Below are 12177 nucleotides of genomic sequence, written 5' to 3' on the forward strand. Positions count from 1 at the left end.
CATGGTTAGAATGGCTCAATAGTAACCATTGCTGAGTTATTATAGTTCTTTTAGCATCATTATTATTTTTATTGCCAACAAGGTTATCACCGGCAGACATTTTTTTTTCCTTTTTTCTATTTTTTATTGGGTAGGACAGGGAGAAATTGAGAGAGAGACAGGGAGATAGAGAGAGGGAGAAAAAGAGAGACACCTGAAGACCCTGCTTCACCACTCACGAAGCAGACCTCCTGCAGGTGGGGAGCGGGAGCTCAAACCCGGGTCCTTGCACTTGGTTATTATAGCTTCTTTATAACTGATATGCACAGGAAGAATATCAGTAGGGAAAAGCACTTGTTCTCCCCAAGGGCATAATGATTTAATTCCTCTATCATTTGATTTTCATCCTAGGAATTTTGTTCACACATTGAGCGCCGACTGTGGACAAACACCATGCTTATCGCTGAAGGGATTGGCTACTTACTGGCCCCTGACTAGGGATTGGCTACTTACTGGCCCCTGACTAGGGATTGGCTACTTACTGGCCCCTGACTATGAAAGTCTGTCGCCCTGTTGTCTCCTTCAATCTTTACCCCTAGTTTTTGTTGTTGTCGTTGTTTGTTTTTCCACTGTTACTAGTAGAACACTCAGATAGATTTCATGTTTCTTGAATTCCAAGGTTTTGCTTTATCATAGTATCTCAGGGTCACTGGGCAAACAAACCTATACAGATAACTTTCAAGTTTCCTTATCTAAGGTGACCCTTATCGCAGCAAACAGCTGTCAAACCAAGGGTGATCTCAGAGGGTCCGTCACCAGTCCCCCAGTGTATCACCAGGGCTCTAAGTGAGGGCCAGATCTCATGTCACAGAACAGAGCGCATGATCATAAATGCCCAGGCCCAGGAGCTGCTTGTTCCCCCTCACCATGGACAGAATGAAACACCTTAGATGAAAATAGCTGGTGAGACCAGTTGGCTCCAGCGGCCTGCCTCCAGAGGATGAGAGCTTCTGGAATGTCTTGGCATTGCTCAAGGTAACCTGAGCATGGCTCAACTCCAGCAAGCAGCCAGAGCCTCTCAATCTCAGCTCTTTTTAGCAAGTGGGATCATGGGTAGAAGTGGAAATAGCCCTCCATGTTCTGGGCAGCTTCCTCTCCTTGCATTCCCAAGCACACTTTGCCTTTTTTTTTTAAAGCTTGCAGCTGTCATTGCTGATCCAGGCGTGGAGAAAGGAAAGGCGACCTCAGCAACTGGTGGCAGGCAGACTGCAAGCTGAACCACTTTCCCCCATAAGGACATGTTGCTGTTATTAGTAGCTGAGGCCCTCACACATCCTGAAGAAGGGGGCCACTGCCAATCATAAATCAAGATCTCCTCTGACCCAATTAAGAGCGGGAGTTGGCTGTCACGATGGATGGTCCCTTTACAGTTAACAGATATATTTTATCCTATGTTTGAGTCTGTATTTCTTGTGTAATAAAAACATAAAATTACACAGCTAGGGGCCAGGTGGATAGTGCACCTGGCTAAGTGCACGTTACAATGCACAAGGACCCTGGTTCAAGCCCCTGGTCCCCACCTGCAGGAGGGAAGCTTTATAAGCAGTGAAGCTGGGTGCAGGTTTGTCTCCCTTAGCTGCTACTCCTCTCACGATTTCTCTGTCTCTGGTCAGTAAATAAAATATTTTTTAAAATAATAATAGAAGAAAATAAAAGGACACAGTTCCACTGCTAAGATATTTGAACTCGGTAAGATTTTTAACATTCAGAGTAATTTGGATAGTATGGAAATTACAGGGAATAAGCAAACTCTATGCCAAATACTAGAAAAATGATAACGGGGGAAGAGGCACTATTTAGAAACCACAAAAATTGATTTGAAATGATCCTGAATTTGGAGATCTTAGAATTTCACCCGTAGAAATAAGCAGGAAGTGGGGTGATGGGGAGAGCTTTACTCTTTTGCCAACCTGTTTGGGGGCTCAAGGGCAAAAGAATAAGGAGACACAGCAGATACACTAAAGACCACCCATGGTCCTATTGAATGTCCAGTTGACTTCTCTTGAAGGGAGGCTCTCTGAAGACAGGGTGAGAGCTGAGTGGCTGTCGTGGAAAGATTAAGGAAGTTCACACATTGGCTGCTCAGTGTGCATGCTGAGGGCTCACAGTAAGAATTCAGTAAGTGATGGCTGACATCACCCCCTTCTCCAGTTCTGCACAAGCCTTCTCCACCCAAGGCCCAAATAAAGCACAGCAAGGCTTTATTTGGCATGATTCATTAGTTCACTTTTCTCTTCACAGTAAGAGAGCTAATGTTTTCCTTTTTTTTTCTTTCTATTCTTTCATCTACTTTTTTTTATTTGATAAGACAGAGAAATTAAGAGAGGAGAGGGAGAGAGTAAAAGATAGACACCTGAAGACCTACTTCACCACTCATGAAGTGCTCCCCCCACCCGGTGGGGAGCTGCGGCTTCAACCTGGGTCCTTGCGCATGGTAACGTGTGCGCTCAACCTGGTACTCCACCACCTGGCCTCCAGGGCTAATATTTTCTATTTTATCATGAGCATCCATTGCTTTACGGTGGTTAGCAAAGTTGGTCAGAGCCTTAACTCTCGGAAAATGAATATTTTCTTGGTTTATGCTTTGCAAAATCAGCTCCTGGTAGAGACACTCATGCAAAGTGACCCAAACCAAACTCCTAACTTTCTCCTTGATGCAAAACATTGTGTTTTTTTTTTTTTTTTTTAAATATTTATTTTATTTATTTATTCCCTTTTGTTGCCCTTGTTGTTTTATTGTTGTAGTTATTATTGTTGTTGTCATTGTTGGATAGGACAGAGAGAAATGGAGAGAGGAGGGGAAGACAGAGAGGAGGAGAGAAAGATAGACACCTGCAGACCTGCTTCACCGCCTGTGAAGCGACTCCCCTGCAGGTGGGGAGCCGGGGTTCGAACCAGGATCCTTATGCCGGTCCTTGGTTTTGCGCCGCCTGCGCTTAACCCGCTGCACTACAGCCCGACTCCCCAAAACATTGTGTTTTATTGGCAGGGACTGATATGCTTACAGGACTTACAGCCTCCAGAGGCTTTCATACTTCTGGCCCAGGTCTGCATGAAATGTATCAGAGCTCCCTTTTATAAATGTTTGGAAGTCTGAAGTTCTATTTAAATAGTTTGCTTCTGGGCCTGCAAAATAGCTCACTTGGATAGTGTGCTTCTTCTTCTTTTTTAAATCTTTTTTTCTTTTAATATTTATTTATTTATTCCCTTTTGTTGCCCTTGTTGTTGTAGTTATTATTTTTGTTGCTCTTGATGTTGTCGTTCTTGGATAGGACAGAGAGAAATGGAGAGAGGAGGGGAAGACAATAGAGGGGGAGAGAAAGATAGACACCTGCAGATCTGCTTTACCGCCTGTGAAGCGACTTCTCTACAGGTGGGGAGTCCGGGGCTTGAACCCGGATCCTTACTCTGTCCTTGCGCTTGGAGCCACCTGTGCTAACCCACTGAGCTACCGCCAGACTCCTGGATAGTATGCTTTTTTACCATGCACACAAGCCAGGTTCAAGCCCAGCTCCCACCACATTGAAAGAAGCTTTGATGCTGTGATATCTCTTTCTCTCTCTGCCTCTCTACTTTTTTTTAAAAAAATTATTTAATGATGATTGACAAGACTGTGAGATAAGAGGAGAACAATTTCACACAATTTCCACCACCAGAGTTCTGTACCCCATCCCCTCCATTGGAAGCTTCCCTGTTCTTTATCCCTCTGGGAGTATGGACCCAGGATCATCACGGGGTGCAGAAGGTGGGAGTTCTGGCTTCTGTAATTGCTTCTCCGCTAAACATGGGCATTGACAGGTTGATCCATACTCCCAGCCTGTTTCTATCTTTCCCTAGTGGGGCAGGGCTCTGGAGAGGTGGGGCTCCAGGACACATTGTTGAGGTTGTCTGCCCAGGGAAGTCAGGTTGGTGTCATGGCAGCATCTGGAACCTGGTGGCTGAAAAGCATTAGGATATAAAACAGAACAAAAAACAAAAAGTTCATTTCATAAAGGTCCTTCCTTCCTTCCATCATCCCTTCCCTCGATTGTTCTTTCTTACTTTTTCCTCCTCCTCTCATCCTCCCCTCTTCATTGTATGCGTGCGTGCGTGCGCGCATGCGTGTATGCGTGCGTGTCATCACCAGGTTTATCTCTGTGGCTCAGTACCTGCACTAACTCCACTACTCCCAGTGGCCATTATTTTTTTCTTTCCTCTAGATAGAGGGTGAAAGCGACAGAAAGGGAAAGGGAGAGAGAAAGAGAAACTGCACCACCACTCTACTATTAGCAACACTTCCCTTTGCAGGTGCTCTCATGTAATGACCGAGTTCGCAAACCCCAACCCTCACATATGGTAACATGCACTCTGATGCTTGAGTCACCTGCCATGCTCCCTAGTATTTTAAAACACCTTTAAGTGATATTTTAATGACAATTTGGAAAACAGTATAACAGTGTGCCTCAAATGAATCATAATTCTACATTACCATCAAAATGACCTGTCAAGACCAGTATTTCCTGTTGAGGAATGAGAGGAAGAAGACAGAGGGAAGGGGGAGGATATGTTTTGTCAATTGAGGCACGAGAGAGAAAAAGAGAATGCAAACGTGGGGTCACTGGTTATGCAAAAAGACTTTCATGCCTGAGACTCCAAAGCCCCAAGTTCAATCCCCCACACCACCGTAAGTCAGAACTGAGCAGTGCTCTAATAAAAATTGAGAGACAGAGTCAGAAAAAGAGAGACAGAGACAGAAAGAGAGAGAGAGGATGTAGGTGTTCAATAAGGTCCATGCACTTCAATTAAGATCATTTTTGCTACTTACTTTTTTTTTTAATTTATATATATATATATATATATATATTTTTTTTTTTGCCCCTTGTTGCCCTTGTTGTTTAACATTGTTGTGGTTATTGATGTCATTGTTGTTGGATAGGACAGAGAGAAATGGAGGAGGGGGAAGACAGAGAGGGGAAGAGAAAGACAGACACCTGCAGACCTGCTTCACCGCCTGTGAAGCGACTCCCTTGCAGGTGAGGAGCCGGGGACTGGAACCGGGATCCTTATGCCGGTCCTTGCACTTTGCACCACGTGTGCTTAACCTGCTGCACCACTGCCTGACTCCCTACTTACTTATTTTCTAATGTTTTGTTTATTAAGGAGAGGGATAGGAAGAGAGAGAAGGAAAGAACCAGACATCACTCTGGCACATGTGCTGCCAGGGACTGAACTTGGGACCTCATGCTTGAGAGTCCAATAGTTGATCCACTGCGCCACTTCCCCTGCCACTCTTGCTATTTATTTATTGGAAAAATAAAAATAAAAAAACCTTGGTAGTTTGTTCAGTTGCATCCCCATCTCCTCAAGTTCACTGGCCCATACTGGGTGTCCGTCCCTTACCTTCCCCATAAGCTGATATTTTCATTTAGTGACCCAAGCAGACCTGAGTCAGACAGTGGGGCAGGAATTCCTAGGCAGTGGTATGCACCAAAACTTCCATCAGGGGAACTGTCATGTCTGTTGTGATACTAGGGAGTGGACACATTGCACTGGGAAAGGAAGATGTTCATAATTCACATAAAAGGTGGTTTTTTTTTTATGTGAATAAACGCCTTCTGTTTTTATGCCTTCTTTCATGCCTTCTGTTTTTATCAGTTTGTACTTTATCACTTTCTAGTCATAATATCCCCTCCATAGCAGTCCTTGTGCAGCCTGAGTGGCTCTGAGTGACAGCATCTTTTGTACCTGCCTCCAGCCTGCATCACACAAGGTCTTATCGTTGAGATGTCCTCTTAGGGGCAGAAGGACACATCACATTTTAGTCACAGTGTTATCTTGCAGCGAAGTGTTGAAGTCTAGTTACAAAGATGTGGTCTCTGAGACACATTTGTCCAGAACTCACTCTTAGACCTAATCTGACATCAGTAGTGACCTCCTTTCTATCTACTGACAAATCCCAACAGGCTTAAAACTCAGTTCTGGGTGCTAGAGAGAACTCCCCTGGATCTTTCATTCCCACTGAATCAAATGGGGTCATATTGTAAGCTTCTAAAATTGAATCAAGAGGAGAACTGGGCAACTATTTCTGGCAAATTGAATTACGGTGATGAACAAGTGATTCAGGGTTAGAGGATGCTATTTCTAGTGGCAGATAATTATTCTGACTTTCTGCCCTATTTCCTCTCTTGGAGATGGTTTTGTGGGTGAGGGAAAATATTTTCTGTTGTGCAACATGGAAATATAACAAACCAGTCTTGGGAGTTACCATAGTGGTTTATGAATCAAACTTTTTTTAATCTTTTTTATTTTTTATTATTATTTTTTTATTTTCCCTTTTTTTGCCCTTGTTGTTTTATTGTTATTGTAGTTATTGTTGTTGATGATGTCGTTGTTGTTGGATAGGACAGAGTGAAATGGAGGAGGGGAAGACAGAGAGGGGGAGAGAAAGATAGACACCTGCAGACCTGCTTCACTACTTGTGAAGCGACTCCCCTGCAGGTGGGGAGCTGGGAGCTTGAACCGAGTTCCTTAGGCTGGTTCTTGCGGTTAACGCCACCTGCACTAAACCCACTGCGCTACCACCCGACCCCCTGAGTCAAACTTTTGTGTCTGAGGCTTGGAGTTTCCCGGCTTGAACCCTGGCACCACTATGAGTCAGATCTGAGCAGCGTTACAGTAAAAAAAAAAAAAAAAAAAAAAAAAAACTAAGTTTATTCAGTGGTAATTTATAATGAACTCTTGGAGGGACCAGGTGCTATTTTCTTCACAGTGTTTGTGGGGAGCACTGCCCTACTAATATCAAATAGAGGCATCAGGTGGTGGCACACCTGGTTGAGCATGTGTTACAGTGCACAAGGACCTGGGCTGAAGCCCCCATTCCCCACCTGCAAGGGGAACGCTTTGCAAGTGGTGAAGCAAGTCTGCAGGTGTCTCTCTGTCTCCCTCCCTCTCTATCTCTTCTACCTCTCAATTTCTGGCTGTCTTTATCCAATAAAGATATTGTGTGTGTGTGTGTGTGTGTGTGTGTGTGTGTGTGTGTGTGTGTGTGTGGCTATGATGGTTATCAGTGAACAGGTAGAGGGTACAGAACTTTGGTGGTTTATGTGATATGTAACTGTGCTCCTCCTGTAATTATATACTCTTGTAAACCACTACTACATCGCTAATAAAATCTACTTTTAAAAAAATTTCACCCTGGTCTTACATATATACCTCAATGAATTTATTTATTTATTATTTATTCCCTTTTGTTGCCCTTGTTTTTTTTTATTGCTGTAGTTGTTAGTTATTGATGTCATCATTGTTGGATAGGACACAGAGAAATAGAGAGAGATGGGGAAGACAGAGAGGGGGAGAGAAGGACAGACACCTGCAGACCTGCTTCACTGCCTGTGAAGAAAATCCCCTGCAGGTGGGGAGCCGGGAGCTTGAACTGGCATCCTTAGGCAGGTCCTTGTGCTTTGCACCACTTGCGCTTAACCCACTGTGCTACCGTCCGACTCCCTACCCCAATGAATTTATCAAAATCATCTGCTTGCTGAAATTTCAACATTCGACAAAAACTAAATTAGTAAATAAATAAATCACCAAATACTGAAATCAGAGAAAACAAACACAATGAAGCAGCCCCAAGTGGAAAACAAAGCAATATTTATTGCACACGAGGCACATGCCACAGGGAAATCATGTGTCATCATCAGGATCCACGAAAATATACATTTTGCATATTTTCAGACCCCTTCCAGGAGTGAGTTGCTCACTCTTCACTCTCATGGACCACCATCTGGAGAGAAAGAAGACATTTTCAGTTCTGTCAGATGGCAGAGACACATTTCTTCCTGCTCCCTCTCCCAGAAAGCTTCAGGGAATTGCCTGCTTGTGTGCTTCAGAAAGTGCACGATATTTTTCAGAACCGTGGGAGAACACACAGCTACGTGGAGGAGGAAGTCACTCCACACCCAGAGAAACCGATGCCCAGAGAGAAAAGCCGCAGAAGAAGCCGGAGCTTGTAGGCATTTTACCACCAGTCACAATGACTACAGATTAGTCCCAGCAGAGGGCATTTTAAGAGATCTCAGGCCAGGCAGTGGTGCACCTGGTTAAGCAAGGACATGACAGTGTACAAGGACTCAGGTTTAAGCCCCTGGCCCCCACCTGCAAGGGGAAAGTTTCATGAGTGGTGAAGCAGGGCTGCAGGTGTCTGTCTCTTTCTCTCTCTCTCTCTATTCAATAATAAATTGATTTAAAAGATATAAAAAAAGGTTTCAGTAGGAAACTACTTTTTTAGCAAGGTTCTTATGAAATCAAGTTTGGGGTGGAGCTCTCTCTTTACTGCCAAGCAAATTCCGTGTGTGTGTGTGTGTGTGTGTGTGTGTGTGTGTGTGTGTGTGTGTGTGTTTGTTTTTGCCTCGGGTTACCACTGAGGCTCAGTGCTTGCACTATGCATCCACCACTCACAGAGGCCATTTCTTCCCTTTTCTTTTTTCTTCCATTTTATTCCTTAGGACAGAGAGAAATTGAGAGGGGAGGGGGAGACAGAGAGGGAGAGAGAAAGGTAGACACCTGCAGACCTGCTTCCCCATTTGTGAAGCGTCCCACCCCCACCCCTGCAGATAGGGACCAAGGGCTTGAACTTGGATCCTTATGTGGATCCTTACACATAGTATTAAGTGCACTTAACTGGGTGCGCTCCCACCTGGCCCCTCAAATCCCTTCCTTCCTTGAGCCCAAGATTGACCAGCTTTAAAGCTGAAATCTCTTTTAAGATACTTTCCACCTCACCTCAAAATATATATATACATCATTGTGAATTCTTCCCAAGTCACCAAGGGAGCACCGACTGCGGCACATCCAAGGCAATAAAGTGCTGCCCCCTAGTGGTGCCCGTGGGAAATACCCACCCTGCTGGAGGTGAAGTCTCGGGTCTTAGCCCGCAATTTATTGACTTGGGATTCTGCGATATCAGCGCGTTCCTCAGCCTCCTCGAGCTCATGCTGAGCTTTTCGGAACTTGGTGAGATGCACGTTGGCTTGTTCATCCTAAAACCAAAGCGAAGAGGTGGGTGAGGCCAGAGTGCTTCTCTCGTAAAGCTCACAGGCTGCCCATTGAAAAAGCACATGTGGGCCGACTTACAGCTTCCTCTGCCTGCCTCTTGTAGGACTTGACTTTGACTTGCAGTTTGTCCACAAGATCTTGTAGTCGTAGCACGTTCTTCCTGTCCTCTTCACTCTAAAAGTGAGGATATGGGGACCCATTGCTCATGTCCCAGACGGGAGCAGAATTGTACAAGGTCTGAATAGTTTTTCTGAGACTTAAGTGTTTGTTCCTTCTAGAGTGAAAATCCTGGATGGTGTCTGCATTTTGTCAAGAACAAAAAAAGTCAACTGGACTTTTCTGTCTACGACATACCTGGTAAGTCAACTCCTTCACCCGCCGCTCATACTTTCTCAAGCCCTTGACAGACTCGGTGTTCTTCTTCTGCTCCCCTTCCAGCTCAAACTCCAGCTCTCGGATCTAGTGGAAATGGAGGATGGGGAGAGGGGGTTAGCCTGAAGCTAGAGAGTCCAGGTTGGAGGGGTTCCTTCCGCCACATACCCGCGTCTCCAGTTTCTGGATCTGCTTCTTCCCGCCCTTCAGGGCCAGCTGCTCAGCCTCATCCAGACGGTGCTGCAGGTCCTTCACCGTCTGCTCCAGATTCTTCTTCATCCGCTCCAGGTGGGCGCTGGTGTCCTGCTCCTTCTTCAGCTCCTCAGCCATCATGGCTGCCTGGTAAGCAAAGCAAACCCAGTAAGAGACAGATAAAGGTCAAGTGCCTTGGAACTCTCAAACCCTGTGGTGCCCTGAGAACCAGAGACAAGAAGGGTCTTTACCCCTAGGAGTGAGTAATGAGGAAATATATATGTATATCTCATCCTTCCAAATATGAGAGGAGCTAGCCATGTATATAAATTCACCTGATAAATAAAACTTGCAAGACCTGGATGGGAATTTCTTTCCTTTTTGTTTTTTTTAAGAGTTGTTTGTTTATTTATTCATGTAGAAGATAGGAGGAGACAGAGAAAGTACCAGACATCACTCTGGTACATGTGCTTCCAGGGACTGAACTTGAGATCTCATGCTTGACAGTCCAGTGCCACCTCCAGGCCTACCTGGATGGGAATTTCTTAAACTGTACTCCTTGGACACAACCCCCTCCACACAAGGTTCTTTCAGTAGCACCCAATGTTTGAGGGGTGCGTGAATATGCAGGAGAGTTAAACAGTTGTGAGGTAATGCTCTCTGTTGGGCAGAAGATGGCGCTTTGAGAACTGTGGTTGGCAGGGAGGGGCCTCTGAGGCCCAGAAAAGATTAAAGCTGGTGGAATAGAAGGAAGGATGGGATGAAAGAAGGAAGGAAGGAAGGAAAGAAGGAAGGAAGGAAGGAAGGAAGGAAGGAAGGAAGGAAGGAAGGGAGGAAGGAAGGGGAAGGGGAAGGGAAGGGAAGGGAAGGAGGGAGGGAGGGAGGAAGGAAGGAAGGAAGGAAGGGAGGGAGGGAGGGAGGGAAGGAGGGAGGGAGGGAGGAAGGGAAGAAGGAAGGAAGGAAGGAATGAAGGAAGAAGGAAGGAAGGGAGACTAACTTCAGGTGAGAGGAAACTTGACAGGAAACTAATACACTGATAGCAGAGGGCATCATTCTTCCTATTTGGAATAAGTCTTATGCTGAAAGAAAAATGAGCATACAAAAAAAAATAATAATAATAGGATCCCTTCCACTCTTTTAAATCCATTATTTCTCCCATTCATCCTCTAAATGGGAAGAATTTGGAAATAATGAGTTTGAGAGGAGGCAGGGAGCAGTTTGGGAGCAGAATGCAACCAACTAGTGCACCAAAGAGGCCCCAGCTGATGAACAGGAACCATCTTGGGGTGAGGAGAAGAGCAAGGGGGCTTCTGTAAACTCTCTGGGCGGGACGGGAAACCCTTACATCCGTGATGGCCTTCTTGGCTTTCTCTTCAGCATTCCTGGCATCCCTGCTGGCATCCTCAACCTCACTCTGCAGCTGTGTGAGGTCTGTCTCCAGCTTCTTCTTGGTGTGGATGAGGCTGGTGTTCTAGGGCAGGAGGAGTGGGTGTTATGGAGGCCTGTATGAGGCCCAGACCTCCGCTGCTCTCTGCTTCTGGGCGCTCACCTGGGCATGCAGCAGCTGCACTCTCTCGTTAGAGTCCAGGAGCTCCTGCTCTGCCAGTTTCCGGGCTCGCTCCGTCTGCTCCAGAGAGGCCCTCAGCTCCTCCACCTCGGCCTGCAGCAGGTTGGCTCTGCGCTCCACGATGGCCAGCTGCTCCTTCAGGTCCTCCTGGCCCCGGAGAGCGTCGTCCAGGTGGAGCTGGGTGTCCTAGCCAGAAAATGAAGGAAAGGACTAGTTGAAGTTGGGAGTACAAGCCTCCTCTGACTCTTTTAAGTAGCTGAGAACTGAGGGTAGAAGAGGGTTCCCCACGAGGGGGTGGGGGGAAGGCTGTCCCACCTTTAGCTGTCCCTGGACGCTCCTGAGGTGTTTGAGGGTCTCTGCCGCCTGGCGGTTGGCGTGACTCAGCTGGATCTCGATTTCGTTCAGATCCCCCTCCATTTTCTTCTTGATCCTGATGGCTTCATTTCTGCTGCGAACCTCGGCGTCCAGGGCACTCTGCATCGTCTCCACTGTTCTCTGGTAGTTCCTCTTCAGCTGCTCAATCTCCTCATCTTTCTCGGCAATCTTTCTGTCAATTTCTGATTTCACTTGTGTCAGTTCAAGCTGGATTCGAAGGATCTTGGCCTCTTCGTGCTCAAGGGTGGCCTTTAAAGAAGAAAGCAAACACATTGCTCCCTTGATGCTGTATGACCCTTTGGGGATAGTAAACCTTCAATGGGACACTCAAAATCCTAACTCTACAACAATATTCCAAACCACCCTTTAAAAAAGAATCCCTAACTTATCTTCAATGAAGAAATGAAACATGGGGACCAGGCAGTGACGCACATGGTAAAGCACACATGTCACAGTGTGCAAGGACTTGGGTTCAAGCCCCTGCTCCCCACTTGCAGGGGGAAAGCTTCACAGGTGGTGAAGCAGGGCTGCAGGTCTCTCTCTCTCTCTCTCTCTCTCTGCCTGTCTCCTTCTCTATTTCCCCCTCCCCTCTTAATTTC

General features: G+C 46.0%; 1 protein-coding gene across 1 annotated transcript in view; it reads right to left on the reverse strand.

The window, feature by feature from the left end:
• Positions 1-7651: 7651 nt before the first annotated feature.
• Positions 7652-12177, reverse strand: part of LOC103113236 (myosin-3) — a 32709-nt gene continuing 28183 nt past the window's right edge. The window contains exons 33-40 of the mRNA XM_007522764.3: positions 11519-11827; positions 11186-11389; positions 10982-11107; positions 9613-9783; positions 9427-9531; positions 9151-9246; positions 8919-9056; positions 7652-7801 (exon numbers count right to left, since the gene is read on the reverse strand). Coding sequence (XP_007522826.1) covers positions 7775-7801; positions 8919-9056; positions 9151-9246; positions 9427-9531; positions 9613-9783; positions 10982-11107; positions 11186-11389; positions 11519-11827 — 1176 coding nt within the window. The 3' untranslated portion in view covers positions 7652-7774. The remainder of the gene's footprint in view (positions 7802-8918; positions 9057-9150; positions 9247-9426; positions 9532-9612; positions 9784-10981; positions 11108-11185; positions 11390-11518; positions 11828-12177) is intronic.

This window comes from Erinaceus europaeus, chromosome 12 (genome assembly GCF_950295315.1).
Source record: "Erinaceus europaeus chromosome 12, mEriEur2.1, whole genome shotgun sequence".
Taxonomy (NCBI): domain Eukaryota; kingdom Metazoa; phylum Chordata; class Mammalia; order Eulipotyphla; family Erinaceidae; genus Erinaceus; species Erinaceus europaeus.